Raw genomic sequence first — 15886 nt, 5'->3', positions numbered from 1 at the left:
GTTGGACAAATGACCTCCTAAATCACTGAATGATTCTACACAGCCAAATCCCCCTGAGCTAGAATTATGACCTTTTGGAAAAGGAGCATGATTGTCCCTGATAATCAAATACATGCACAACCCTTACAAAGTGTTAAGACTTTTCCTAACTTAATTTTTACCCATTATAATACACAGATGGAGTCAGCAGTATCCCCCAACATGATCTTGGCTGTTATGACAGTTTAATATCGTGTCTACATGTCATTTAACAACCTATAGTTTATACAGTTTTAACATGCAAACAGTACTACAAACAAGACACTCACTCTCCAGTTCAATAATTTCCATTCTGTTCCCCTCTGTATCATGGCCAACAAATTTCAAACCTTTCTCTTCAAAGCAGTGAGTCAATTCTGGGTTCACCTGAAATATTGAAAATAATAATAATTGTTATTCTTGGATTTAACAAACAGTAATAGTTAATAGTAATTTAGCATGCATACAAGAATGAAAAGAATTGGGAAAGGACTGGGAACTCTTGCTTTCTTGTTTTAACAACTCTCCAGTATAAATTTGTAAAAGTGTGTATGCTTATTAAATAAAGAGATGAATCAGTAAGTTACTATGCAACATTCAAAAGATTAAAGCCAGGGTCCCTTCTGCTTGCTGTCCTCCTGATTCTGAGCAGCTTGCATTCCTCCTTTTTCCAGTGGCCCACTACACTAGGTGTAGAGACTAACCTCCCCTTTGAACACTGCATTTCAGTGGTTATGACACAAGCTGTGGTTCAGCTCCTCCTTCAAACTGAGGAGCTCTGCAGTGAGCTGTCTCATGTCCTCGATGATGCTCTAACCACTCAGTTAACATCCCAACTTTGAGCACGTTTACCACCATTACATTCTCCCCCCACGTTTTAAGGAAAAAACATTGTCTGAATCAGTTATAGCATGCAGACATCCCATAGTTCAGGCCCTTCTTGAGACACTGACGGAGTGAGGCCCCTTCTGAACTACCTCAGAAATAACTCTAGGAGTCCACTCCATGTCCTCATGACAGTATTTTGAAAGTATTTGGACACCTTTTCCCACACGTTTGCAAACAGAGGAGAGGACACATAACAAGGGACATACACAATTGGATGGTAGGAAGCAAGTGATGTGAATTGGCCTCTGAGTTGTAGATGTCTGAAGTCTGCCTACATTTAGACCATGAAAGAATACGCACTACCTAAATATAATCTAAACCTTTAAATAAGCCAAACTGGCCAGTGCATTTAAGGATTACAAGGCTTTACCTTCCAAGTGTTTCACAAGAAACCAAGCCAGGTAATCTCTGATACAGCTCTCCAAGACCATTTTGCTAAACACTGCATCTTCTCCAACCCAGAAACAGTACCTGACATTATTCCCCTCTGTTGAACACTTCCAAGAACACCTCTGCAATACTGTGTCTACACTCAGGCTCCTCAATACAAGAAAGAGATGGAAAAAATGTTGAGAGCTCATAGGAAGTCCAATCAGAATGGTTAGAGCCTGGGCCATGTGCAACATGAGAGGAGAGACTGGACAAGCTGGATTTGTTCAGCCTAGGAAAGAGAAAGCCAAGAGTGGATCTCATGGCTGACTTCAACTCTCTAACGGGACAGACTCTGCTCAGAGATGCACAGCACATAACTGAGACTAAAAAGACAAACTGCTCAAGGAATTCTCCTGTTAGACACAAGGGCGTTGGAACAAATTGTCAAAAGATGTTGTGGAAACTCTCTCTTGAAAGAGATTCAAAACAAGATGGAACAAAATCCTGAGTGGCATGATCTAATTTTAAAGTTGGCTCAACTCCAAGAGGGAGCTGGACCAAAAGACTTTGAGAGGCTCCTTCCAATCTAAATTATACCATCTAACCACTACTAAATTTTGGGTTATGCTTATGTAAGAAAACTCCCATCAGCTTTTTTCTGCCTACCAAGAGAAACACAGTTTGCTCAAGTTTTAACTTTTGAGCATAAAGTACATTAGCAGTGCTTACCTCATATCGATGCCTGTGTCGCTCCTCTACAAATGCTTCATCACCATAAAGCTTCCCTGAATATACAACAAAAAATAAATTTATGCTAATGTGTTGCTTTAATAGTTGTTACAACTATTTCTTGTAATTTAAACCTCAAAAAAGTCATATGTAAAACATAACAAGAAACTATTCATCTCACTCCAACTTTCTGTCTTTCCTGAGTGATGACTAGTTTCTTTTAATTTAGCATTACCTGAGTTTATTCAGGATTCCTATTTCTATTGACCAGAAATACCTTAGGCAGACTAGAGACTAAAGGACATGCTTAAACTAATTTAAATTGTAAAGCTCAAAATAAAATTAAAAAATGTTTGAGCAAAAAAGCAATATAAAATCCCCTCAGGGTTTTACAACAGTGGTACAGAAAACGTGCAGGGAAGGAAGGCTTTTAGTAGCATCTGTTCCATTTTAATAGATTATGCATGGCAGCTGGCGTAATACCTCCAAAGAACAAACAGAGAATATTGCTTTTTTCTGTTTTCCTGATCTCATTACCCAAATGACTCTTGCAGTCCTCTGTGTAACCTGGAACACTCCAGATTTCACAGCAATAAGGAATAAGTTAGAGGTATGCAGTAAACCAGATTATAATCATATCTCTCACTTACAATCACAGCTCAGACTTTGCTCTCAATTTACCCCAAGGTCATCAGAATTACTACCTTGCTGAGGAGTTGGTACAAGAACTAGTCTGCCAAGAACATTTCCAAAAATTGTAGAATGATAGTATTGCAATTTTATAAGAAGTGGTGCATACGTTAAAGAACCATCTCCTTAAAAACCACTACTTTCATTCAAGTTGTAAAGCATTAGAAAGTCAAATCAGGTTTCCTGAGTAAAATACCAGAGTTTTTTATGGTTCTTTGATAAATATTGTCATCTAAACAGTTCATAATACTGGTCAAGAGTTACAACATTTGTTAATTTTTATTAACTTTTTTAAGTGTTTGGGCCATAGAACAACTTGTGCATATCTATATCACACCGAGGCAAAGTATCACCCAAGTCGGCGAGATCACTAGCATGAGCATTCTCTAGAAAGGTAGATTTTTCATTAAATGCACACATGTATTACACTTTGGTCTCCTGTTGAAGTAGGTGTCATTTTAAAGAAGTTCAGAAGGATGCATTCCATAAGTTCAACATAACTAAATACAGTAATAGCTCAGATCAATGTCAGGCGCAGGGCAATATAAGAAATATGGCCATATGTAATCAATGGACAAGAAACTACTTTTTTCACATTTACAGTATCATTTATATTACTCCTGTATAATGGGCTGATTAATATGAGACGAGTATTACTTCAATTTCCCAAAATGAGACTGTTTCCAGGGCTGGGCTAGGCCTAGGGCAGTGCTGGATCAGAGACTGGTGTTAAGGAGGGCCTGGCTACCAGAGAACATTGTCAAGACAAGGTAAGGACTAAGGCAGCAAGGCCGTAAGACATTTGAGGCTGAGGTGCACTGGCAACTCTAGGGAAGCAACATTTAGGTCTGGGAAGAGTGTAAGGGGCAGGAGTTTGGGTTAGTTCTACCAAAAAGCTTCAGGGGTAGGATAAGAAGCCCCGGCTCACACATCTTATCAGCTCATAAAGAAAATAGGAAGAAAGCACTCTGATTTTCCCAAAAATATAATGAATTAAACTACCATGAAACGTATTTCAGTTATCTCAACATTCTCCTCATTGTTTATTTAAAGCATTGGACTCTAACTGACAGTTTCACTGGGAATTACAGATGTCTCCCATTTCTTTTTTACATTCCAGTCCTCAGTAAATGTATATGGGAACAGGATCAGAGTGAACAAGCTCAGGGAAGTTGTCACCCAACAGCTTGCTTGAGCTTATAGTCCTTTAAAAAAATGTGCTTTGACATTTTTGCTTTTCCATGTTACAGAGCTCCAATCCAAAGGGCAAGTCATAGCAGCAGAAAAACTACTTACTTAAAACAGAATTTTCTGTTTTGAAAACAGTCCTCCTCTTCCCCAGCCTCATCGTTCCCCCCATATCTCCAGGATTGTGTTCTGGCATGTCAATAACCTGTAGAAAAAAGCTGTTCAGACATAGTTTCATCCACCAGATAAAAAACCCCCAAACAACAATTGCCTAACAGGTTGCATAGATTTGTAAAAGGCAACTTTATATAGTTTTTCACCAAGCATTCCCAATTATTAATTCTCTTTGTTTTTCCTAATGCTTTGTTCTTCAATAATGGCACTGTAATAGACTGAGTATATTAACTAATTGGTGAAAGACTTTTTCATTTAATGTTAAGATCAACAAAAGCAACTTATTAATCTCTTAATTTAATTTTGGGGTGGAAAAAAACCCTTTCTTTTAAAAAATATACCAAAATGTTAGCAATAGAATAATTCTGCCCAAAGCTGTTCTTTGTGCTATAAGAGTATATAAATTCATAGACCAAAAATATCCACCAAGTGCTAAAGACACCATCTCTGAAAAACGAAGTCCCTCAAACACACAATGTTAGAGGCTGAAAGATTATCCTGGGTAAATATTTCTGTACACTCAGCCGTTTCTTATATTATTCTTTATACACAATGTTCTTTCCTATGCTGAGAGCCAGAAACAGTTGTCTTATCAAGTAAGAAGGTGACCTCTTTTTTGGAAAGTAGGAAGAAGTGGAGGGCATGCAATAGCAGAGTGAAGACACTTGTAACAAGACTATAATTTTGTAAAAGCAGAGTATGAAAAGAGGTGACAACAATATGCATGTGCTAATTCAGATTACACATGTAACTGATTTATCACAGGGAAATGGAAAAGCCTACCCCCCAATTCACCTCTACTAAAGGGTTTCTGAGATTGCTAAAGAATTCACAAAATACTTTCTATGAAGTATAAAGATTATGCTATTTAACACAACATTTAAAGAAGAGAATATACAAATACTGGGTTTGAGGACCAAAGCAGATGGGTTGAATGAATGCTATGCAGGTCAAGTGAAACTCAGGACAGTGGGATTCAGGGCAGCTTAGTAGAAGGAGTGTGCTTAGTTTTGCTCAGTTTGAAAAATCTTGCAGGGTCTCACAATCAAGTTTAGAGGAGATCTGTCTCAGAGAATGGTAAAACAGTTCAAAATTGCAGAAATGTGAGCTGAAGCTTTGACCTATGTATTTGTATTCATATATACACAGTCAGTGAGGAATGTAATTGACAAAGAAAGGTTCTACAAATACAAATATTCACATATATGGGTAATCTGGAATTGGATTTTTATTAACCTTAATTTGCCCTCTGGGACTAATGAAAACAATTTCTGATGATACACTTCATAAAGTGAAGTTATTCAATTTAGGAGGGATGGTGGAAAGTGCTTAGCCTTTGGCCTTGTGCCAATGCATTTCAGCTGTGTAATTATCTCTGTATAACCTTATACCTTCAAAATGTTATTTATAAGCTATATACTCATTATAAAATGTAATGAGCATGAGTTGTGATCAAACCAGTGGGATATTACAAATCCTCTAATTACCTCTCAGATCACAAAGGTGAGGACTATGAAGCACATTCAGCTAAAAAAAAAAACCATGAATTAAAAAAATAAAAAAACCATTCATTGAGTTCTTCTTACTTTAAAAAAAAATATTAATCAACTGATTTTATTTCCTTCCCTTTATTTTTGCTTTTTTCCTGAAGCAGTGGCCACAAAAAAACACAGCTATCAGAAGCAGTAAGAATGTATACATCAGACTATGTGTGTATGTCAAACACTCTGACCCTCTGAAATCAAACACAAGTTTTCCTTGAGGTGTTATTTACTTACCTACACCCATACTACAGATAACCTCAAAGATGTGCTACTGGCTCTTGTTAAAAGAAGATGAAGTGGTAAAAAGTAATTATTGAGTATTTTGAGTATATGCTGCTCTTCCAATTACAAAATTTTCACTTTAAGGGCTGTTTAATGAGTATTTGCAGTTGACAAGAAAAGCAGTGAGGTGGGTTTCTTTGTTTGTTAGTTTGAGTTTTCTTAAGTTTGGAGGCTAATGTCAAGATTAGACATTCCTTCAGTCCCAAGGAATGCAAGCATTCCAAGGAAGTTCAAGCAGCTGAACACTGTCCTCCACGATCAGTTTTAGGTTTTAATTCCTAAAAATTTGGGGCATGATGTTTTGGTCTAATTTTGCTAACTGCATAATGGTAATACCCAGCTGTCTGGGTTTCACCCCTTCTCTTGCTCAAGAAAAAAAAAAGAAAAAGAAAGTCACTATTTTCACCTTTCAGTATTTGCTGTACTAAGATATTCTATCAAAACACTTCAAAGTGTAATGCCATAAACAGAAGGAAACATGGTGATACGATAAAGTGAATGGGACAATAACTTCTTGAAGGACATTGCTCAGCTCTTTAAACTCCTCAGTCAAAACACTGGCTCCAAATGAAGTGGACCTGTCTATGCAGTCTTTAGCAGATTTCACTAGTTTACTACACTTAAATGCATTCAGAAACATCAATTAACATATATATAGTTTCCTGTTCATTAAGTAGAGCATATCAGTTTAAACAAGTTATGGCCATACTCTCAGCTCTTCCTTCTTTTAGTGGGCAAAAAACAAAGACTGAATTCATGTGAGCCTCACTAAAGCTGTAGATAACAGTCTGGAATGAAAACACAGTTGCACCTGCTCTGCTGAGGGCTTTTGTCACCCTTTGGGTCAGAACCTGACATGAGGCTGCAAGCCCTATAAAAATTCCACCGGAGAAATGGCCTTTCAGGGAAGATTCAGATGAGTTTCAACATCAACTAACTGTGTGTGTTTTCATCTTTTCATCTTCCCCCAAATTGTTAGATTTACAATAGTAAGAAATAGACAAGGCTTGAAATAATAATTTTTGTATTTGTCAGGTGGGGAAAGGAGCTACTTATGAAATAATACCTCAGACCTACTGTGACTCTGGATCTTCCTTTTTGATACACTCTGTGGCTCGGATGAACTTCAGCAACTATTACAGCACATCCCTCAGTGTTTGTATATTACACAAATTTCACTGCAACAAAGTCTGTAAAAGAAGTTTTTGACACCAAAGTAGCACTGCTGCTCTACAGCCCAAGAACAGTAGGAGAATCAAAAAGGCAACTCATATGAATGAAATTTTTTGACATATTTTACAGAACTTATTTGATCAGAAAAACATAAACTTTCAAGTTGTGGTCATTTTGAACAACTACAAAACTGAGTAGATTTTTCAAAGATCTTATGCTTCCTGACACAGAATAAATCTGCTCTTACTATGCATTATTCTTACTATTCTTTGAAAACTGCCGACACTGCAGGGACTTCACAGAGATCATGTCTTACACCAGACAGCCAACATGAAATAAATAATGAATTACTGTAACATAACACAAAGCACGTTCTAGAAATAAAACAGTCTGATCAGTATTAAATCATGTTACTGATTAATAGTGACTTCAACTACCCATGAACAGCAATCTTCTTTCAGGAATCTACTGCTTGGATTGTTTCATTGTTGTTAGAAAACATATAAAAGCTAATTAGAAAACCTTTCAAGCCCTGACATTCAACATAGAGCAACCAAGGCCCTGAAAGCCCCACACCTATCATTTTAGCAATCATTCCAGGACCATTACATTTTATCTTTGTTTTGCCTCATGTCCCGCAATGCCATTTTGAGAAATACATCTACCCTGGTTACCTTGGCAGAAGGAAGGTGGAGAGTGGTGGGGGGTGTCTGGTTGGGTTTTCTTTGCAGGTTTCTTTTTTTGGGAGTGGGGGAAGGAGGGGAGCATTAGTTGATTTGAACAACTCATTAGTAAGACAGCTTTGAAAACATGTTTTTATGAGGGTTTTTTCTTTTGTCTTTTTACTCTGCCCTTGACTGGTGAGCAAAAGATTTGTGACTGCTGAAATAAATTGCTACACATGTAAGTTCTGATCAAAGCATCAGGAGATGCCAAGACCCTAAAGATTAACTGAACACTGAAAAGAGGCTCTAAGACACTTGGCACATACGAGATGTGCAGAGGAAAAGTTGACAGTGTGAGCAGGGAATACAGTGACAGGTAATGATGAATACCAACCCCTGCTGAACATGACTATGAAAAAAAAAATCCAGCAACATAAACTGTCAAGGACTAGACCCAAACTTAAGGAACTAATCCTTTTATGGGCTCTTCCATCATTTCTCTGCAGCATTAGTCAGTACTTGTTATATTTGATCTGATCAATCAATCACAAGTTTATCAGTAAACAGACCCAGACACTTACAAACAGGATGTTTATACTAAGATTTTAGAAACAGTAGTACAAATATTTTAAAGAAAAAGTTGACAGATGCAACACTAAGAGCGGTACTGAGAACTTCCAACTTGGCAAGTAAACCAAAAAGATACACTTTCCCTTTTCATTAATAAAACAGGTTTTAACATTTTCAGTTACTGAAAGAGGGTGCAAGGATTACATCTGTCTGAATCCCTTGCTCCCTTTTCACCCAGCTACTTAAACCATTCGGCCCTCTAGGACTGAATCAGTTGTCACAAAACCACTTACAGATTTCAGACTATTCAGAGCTCCATTACTCTGAATGAAGTAATGTTTGTTTTTAAAAAGATGACCACCATCGTGTATAAGATAAAAGAAACCATCAGTAGCTGATTCATGCAGTTACATACTGATATGAGTAACTAGCTTGAAAAGTTTTGTCCTCTACTATCTTCACTAAACTATAGCACAGTATCCAAACATTCCAGCAAACACTAGTTGAAATTTCTTAAACTCTTAAAATCCCATAGCATACTACTGTCAACTACTTTCCAATTTGGGCAACTCTCCTTTCCAGAGATTTGTTGTTTCCTATTCTAGAATTAAGTAACTACCCTACAGCATTCATTCAAGTCTGAAAGTTCTCTAAGAAGGATTTTGCCTGAATAAGCAGAATTTCTGGTACAGAATGTTTTGTAGCATTTTCTCCAGAAAAAGTCATAAAGGGTGACATCCTTTTCTAACAGTGCTTGTTCACTCATAAGTATAGTGCAGTGAACTGAGGAAGTTAAAGGAAATGTTGATACACAAACTCCATATAGATATTACTTAACACCATTTTAAGAACTTATTCTAGTTATTCCAAACACATGTCCCAGAATCAACTTGAAGAGTTAATTAAGGAGAAAGTTTCAGTGTTAGCAAAAGGAACAGGGTAAGACAGTGCTGGCTACAGAAATACATTGGAGTGCCAGTCATGCTGTGTCATGGAGGCATAATCCCAGAGGGCAGGATTTGCCACACTCTTGAATAAAAAGAAAGTGGAAGACTGTTCTCAAGCTTTGGATTGCTCCAGCTCACATTATAATTAATGACCATAACTGAATTTCAGAAAGATCACCACATCTGTAGCTAGGAGAAATCCTTCTTCCTACCACACAGATCTTTTAAAAAATCAGAATTCTGTCACCACCTTTGAAGGGGAAATCTCCAACTGAAATTGCTAGTAGGTGAAATTCTGCCCTTACCAAACACACTTAAATCCGCATCAGGTATGCCAGAAGTAGGAAGGCATGAAGCAAGTTTGTGTCTCTGAGCATCCTAAAGCAGAGGGAAGAACTTAAAGAATGAGATAGAGCCTGGTGCTCACTTCATCAAACATCCCAGCCACAAAGGTGGGACAGGGATAACCAAACACTTATGGCCTGAGACTGTTTAAACAGTAGTATGCTTGATGGTGTCTCACTCAGAGAACTATTATATCCAAGCCCCATCAGATAAGCAACCCAAAGCAGCCAAGGAGGCACGAGATTGTCTTTAGCAGAGATAAAGCACCGCAGATGTTTCATCCTCAAAATGCTCCAGTGTTCTGTACTTGCTCTACCCTGAGTTATGCATGAGCAAGCATCTGTTGCAGTCGTTTCTCATTCATTAATGTGGCAGTGCTAGTTCAAATCACTTCGTTATCAGTTATCTCCACCTTCAGCAAGCAAGGCAGAAGGAAAATTGTTTACTTCAAGGAAGGTAAGCAGGAAAACTGCTTACTTCTAGGGGTCACTACTCCAGACCTTCACTGAGAATTACTGGTATCAGCTTTCTGACAATGCTCAGTACCATGATCTGCACTATTCTATAACAAAACATCCGTACATCTGCCATAAAAATCAGTATCCTCAAAAGGAGGATGAGGAGAATTAGTTTTTCATCCCATTTCCCTAAAAGTAATCAGACCACCACCAGACTTGTGAGTAAGAAAGACTGCCTGGATTACAACCACGGATCTGTCTCACAGAATGGTGTCACCAATCATCCTGACATCCTGTTCACCTTCCAGATCTGCCCAGTGACAATCTGGTACTGAGTCATTTCTTTTAGAAAGAAAGTAAGCAGGCAGCAAATAGAAAATTATAGATTGCCCTATTTTAATTTCTATTCTAGTTAGAAGGTACTTTTGTTGTAGTGCAAAACTTCCCGGCTAACTGCAGAGCTGAGAAGGAATCCCTGGACAGGTCCTGGGTCAGCTGAAAGACTTCTTTTAAGTAACCTCTCTCACATGCTAATCAGCAAACCACAGCTATTTGTTTCTAATTATTTTTTAAAAGTTCTCCTCCTTTTTCAGACCTGCCAAGAGAGGGGTGGAGGTACTTTTGCCATAAATTTACTGAAATTGTACTGAATTGCTAAAACATAAAAGTTGCAGCAATGGAAATAAAATACAACTATGGACTAATTATTTTATTTATTGAATATGGAAAAGCATCCCATCAAAAGAATAGCTATTTGAATAGAAAAAAAAAGTAAGGGACTTTGAAGTTGAAAAAGAGACAAAGTTTTCAAGTAAGAGCTCTATTCACAGAAGAAAGAAGTGAAAATGCTATCTAGAGCTTGAAATCCATGTCAATTTTAAGAATAAAAGTCTAAATATATCTATATTTTTTGTGGTTTAACCTCTGTCTTAAGAGAAATTACTTTATTCTCTTTTTGATTTACCCTTATAAATAATTTTAACATTATCTGACAACACATGCTCGACTGAGATTAATAACTTCTAGCAGTTGAGATGATTTCGCCAACTAGTTTTAGTTTTAGTTACTGTACATCTGATTAAGATTTCATTAATTTGAGGTTTTAAACTTAAGGACAAAACTATACAATCACATTGGTTGATACTGACACAAGAAAATGCCTTGTTTAGAATCTGGAGTAAACAAATGAAACAGAAATAAAGGATTCTAGCTCCATAAGGATTTCTCTGCTACAGATATGTAAGAAGCAGCCCAGTACCAATCAATCCAATTAGGACATCATGCTTCATATTATGCCCAAAGATCAGGGGCAGACCATAAACTTTAATGGTTGATCGATCACTTTTTGAAATGAACACAAGAATTTAAAATCTGACATTTCTACATTAAAAAGATAATTTTCTATTAGCTGGGCTACACTGGTATCTCTGACAGGTGAATATTTTATGAAAATCAGCTGAATAGAAGGAAAAATTATATACTTAAAAAAAAATTCCCTAGTGTTTAAGTATTAACTTCAAAGAACAAAACCACATAATACAATCCAAGATCCCAAGGAAAGACAAAGTGGTGAGAAAATATCTTGAAATGTTTTAAAGACACTGCTAAGCAAGCATGTTAAATGGCTACAAGATATTTTGCAGGTTGTGTATCTTTGAAAAAAAATCCCACTAAAGCTGTAGACAACTGCAAGCAGTTGTGAAAGTAAATGTTGCTCTATAGCTAGTGCCAAAATCTTGTGCCAATTTGATTCTTTTAACAAGAAGCTGAATCCACTCTGCAAAACTACACAAAAGCAACCAGCTCACGCCAACCACTGTAACCTTTAACTGAAGCAATCTGTTCTGATGCACAAGTCTATTTTCTTTTCAAGTCTTCTTTTACATTAAGCTGTAACTTAGTAAAAATGAAAATACATGTGGATAATAAAGAAAGGTAGATAATGAAGGCTAGAGTAGTTTTCATACTAATTTACAGTATAGTCATGTTTCTTCCTACTTCCACCTCATTCTTTTCTTTGTTCTCATTTTTGCCTGGTTTTGGAAGGCAAGCAGGATCACCTCTACTGTTTAAATAGCAATTCATATCCACCATGCAGATATCTTGAAATATTTCATATGCACCTTTGTATTGTCCTCCTTCTCTCTTCCTCTTTGAAAGCTTTTGGTTTGGTTAAACTCCTGATTAAATCTCATGCCAGTTCCCTCACCTCTACTACTTATTCCCCTTAACAAGGCTACCAAATGAAATGAAGTCGACCACTGCATTACTTAGTAGTTCCCCCATTTCATTTACTGATTTGAAACATTCTAGTAATGCTAATCTTATGGACTAAGAGGAGAACAGACATACTATAACAGGCAATTTCTAGGCAGAAAGCCTCTGGCACAATCACTGTAATGTTAATTACTACTCTTGTCTTCCATGGCATGCCTAAGACAATAAAAGTACCCTGGCCTATCTGATCTTTCATGCCTGCAACTTTTCCTAAATTACAAAGAACAATCTGAATGCTGGATATCTCAATAGGCATACAGAATGGACACCTAGAAAGCTCTCCAGCAAAAAGCAATGGGATTTTCTTTCCCCCATGAATTCAACAGCAGCAGTGGAGAATGACTCATGGAAGCATTCTCCTCCCTTCCCTACGCATACATCATAACATTTCTTATTCCAGCTGGAGAACTAGAAGAACTAAAGCAAGTGCCAGATATCATATAAGGGTAATTGAGGCACTGACTTCTAATTCTAAGATTTCCTAAATCTTATGGTTTTCTATTGTAAACTATAACACAACAAACAACAACAACAAAAGAGAGCACAGGATGATAATTACAATGATACATACAACTTTGACCACTTAGATTATCTTGCAAAAAACTAGGTCGGCATCTTCATTACTATCTATCCAATCCAGTACACATCAGCTTCAGAAAATCAAAATGATTTATATTATTATCACAGAAGAGATTAATTACCTTGATTACCTCTGCCAGCCATTTCAAGGATGCTTTGAGTCACATGCCCTACATTACAATTAATAGTTTCCTGCTTCCACTCAGAGAAGCTTCAGTTGGCCAAAAATCATCTTGACTGGAAGAACCTTAATTCTGGTAAAAGACTTATGACCTACAATCCATTTTTTTTTTTTTGTTTTATTCCACAGAGAAACCACATTGTCTTTACTTCTGAGCAGGATACTTTCTGTTTCACTTTGTCTGTTCTGCCTCCTCCAAAAACCTTATTATGTCCAGATTATAATTTAATTCAGCGCTTCTTGAGATACCCCCCCCCCCCCAGCAAATTAACTCTATCCCCTTCAACATCAAATTACAAGAATTCTTTGGAATTTTCTTTCCTTAATTACGTTTATAAGGTATCAGGGGTCAAGTTCAGACAGCATTTAAAAAGACAACTGGCTTGCCCAGTTGTCCCCATTCTACCAATATCAGCAGAGCTCACACGCTGATTGCTTCCTCCCCCCACAAGGCACCAGTGAGCAGCACTAGGACACCTGGATTCATGTATGAGGTCCAGAGTTAGCATGACAGTACAGACATACCTGTGCAGTTGTTTGCTAACTGATCATAAAACCAGAGCTGCAAACCTACATATTCATTTTCAGGGGTGAACACGGTACACACTTTCAAAAGATAAACCAATAGGAAGAGCTACACATGAGGAAGTAGGAAGAAAGAAGCAGAGAGGATGTGTGTGTGCATATGGAGAACCATTAGCAAAAAGGTCAGAGAGGAGGAGAAATGGAGGAGAAATGGTGAAAGCCTACAGGAAATATTTTACCAGTATCGTTTCTAAGAAAGTAACATCTATAGAATCATCAACTTTACACTACCACAGATCAAGCAGTCATTTAATTAGCATGTCACCAGCTGGACACACCCAGCAGAATTTGAGACACCCGCTGTGAAAAGTGTGGGTGGCTGGATACAGATTAATCCAACAGATAATGCAGTGATCCACTCAAATGCTACAACTGTTTACCAAGCAACGAAAAGATATTGCCACACAGCAAAAGTTCTAGGCTGTGTCACCACCCAGCACAGTGGCCCACAATACACAACTGGCACAGCTGCTACATCTCGTACAGAGCAACACACAGCAGCTACAACCTCGCAAAGGAAAAGTAATCAGTGGTGACTATACAAAAAGCATTTTTATCCTTCACCTCTACCTCTACCTGGTTTTGTCTGTAATGGCAGAATGAAAAGTCAGAGAGTACGAGAAATAATTTTTAGCTAAAAAGCACATGTCTACAGTGAATTGTGGTCAAATCCACTGTAAATGCAGTTCTCTGTTCAGTGCCTAACTCCCCAATATGGAACATCTTATTATCACATACAAGTCAAAGATGGGAGGCAAATTAATACAGACTTAACAGAAAATCTCATAATTAAAAAGTTGGGGAACGGTCTGTATTTTTCTTCTTCATATTATTTTTTCCATTACATTAATTTGATGGGGGGCAGAGTATTTATTAAAAATAAAACTCTAGTTAGTAGTTTTTCCTTTATTTTTAATAAAAATTAATAGTTCACAATATAATGAACAGGCCACTTGCATCTCATTAAATACACCCTCCAATACAACTATGCAACTGATTTGAATTCGTCATTTTTTTCTTGCCCATGCACTTTTAGGAGCACATTCAATTCCAGTGCTCACTTCTGGGTCTCTATAAAGCTGTTACGAAAAGGGTGGAAGTCCTTAGCTTCTGCACAGACCTTCCTTTGCAGGTATCAAGCCACTTTACAAACACAAGTATGTTTCATTACCTCTATTTGATATGAGAAAAATAAGGTAGATTATACAACTTGTTTAACCAAGCAGAACCAGGACTTAGTGACATCTAATCTTGTTCCTACACTTCAGAAACAAGGCAGTTAATGATCATGCATTCCCCTGGTGAGCTCCTAACATGGCCAGTGCTTTAATACAAGTGGGTCATTTATATAGGTAGAAGAAACTTCTACGGAAATTACTTTCATAATATTGGAAGTAATTTCATGTAGTTTTTTCAACATATGAACTGCAGTAATCTGTTGAATCAGAATTGTGCAGAAATATGTGAACAGGCAATCTATTTTATGTGCTCTAATTTTTAATTATTTTTTTTTAATACAAAATTTCTGCAAGCTTATTTGTGTGGGTGCTTTTTTGAGGCTGGTGGGTGGGAGAAGGTGTTTTGGAGGTGTTAATATTCAGTGATATAATCACAGCATTGAGGGATCTGGACAACCCCCTTCCAAATTTATTTTGTTTCATTAATCAGAATTACAATTTTAGCTTCCTAAACAGGACAATGGTGAGGAACTAGTTAACCACAGTACTTCTGATTTAGTCCCTGTGTGTGGGAATCACCCCATATAACTTCAGCTGGGTAAATTTCAGATAGGTAATCTAAGGGAATCAGTTGAGTGTTCCTCTCTGTAGGGACAAGAGTACATACAGAGGCAAATACATTCCAGCTGGAGAATCACACCAAAACATGTGGCAGCTTGAAATGTTCATCTAAGCCATGAGGTAAGAGTGCTGTTCTCTTACACAAAGTGTTGTTTTGCTTGCACAAAAACAGTTTTTTGAATGTCCCTTTCACATCCATTCTTTGCCAACACTACATATACCACCCCAGACCATCCCTAGTTGACCCTGAAGTAACACACTATTCAAATATATTGCAGTATTATGAAGGCAGACTTGGGCATAGAGTCCTCTATTAAATAAATGTTCTCTGCTTGTTAAACCAGACATGGACAGATACTCACCTACATCCACTTCATCCAGAAAAATGTTTTGTACATAGCATAAATATCCTTATTTGATTT

General features: G+C 37.3%; 1 protein-coding gene across 4 annotated transcripts in view; it reads right to left on the bottom strand.

Annotated features, from left to right (window-relative positions):
- The window catches only part of CTPS2 (CTP synthase 2), a 63023-nt gene that overhangs the window by 13884 nt on the left and 33253 nt on the right, over positions 1-15886 (bottom strand). For all 4 annotated transcript variants that reach the window (XM_027638276.1, XM_027638285.1, XM_027638293.1 and 1 more), the window contains exons 14-16: positions 3994-4090; positions 2008-2063; positions 309-405 (exon numbers count right to left, since the gene is read on the bottom strand). In XM_027638276.1, the coding sequence (XP_027494077.1) occupies positions 309-405; positions 2008-2063; positions 3994-4090 (250 nt within the window). The remainder of the gene's footprint in view (positions 1-308; positions 406-2007; positions 2064-3993; positions 4091-15886) is intronic.

Source organism: Corapipo altera, unplaced genomic scaffold (assembly GCF_003945725.1).
Source record: "Corapipo altera isolate COAL_440 unplaced genomic scaffold, ASM394572v1 0, whole genome shotgun sequence".
NCBI lineage: Eukaryota > Metazoa > Chordata > Aves > Passeriformes > Pipridae > Corapipo > Corapipo altera.
Note: the sequence above shows the minus strand (reverse complement) of the source record. Positions and strands in the feature narration are given on the sequence as shown.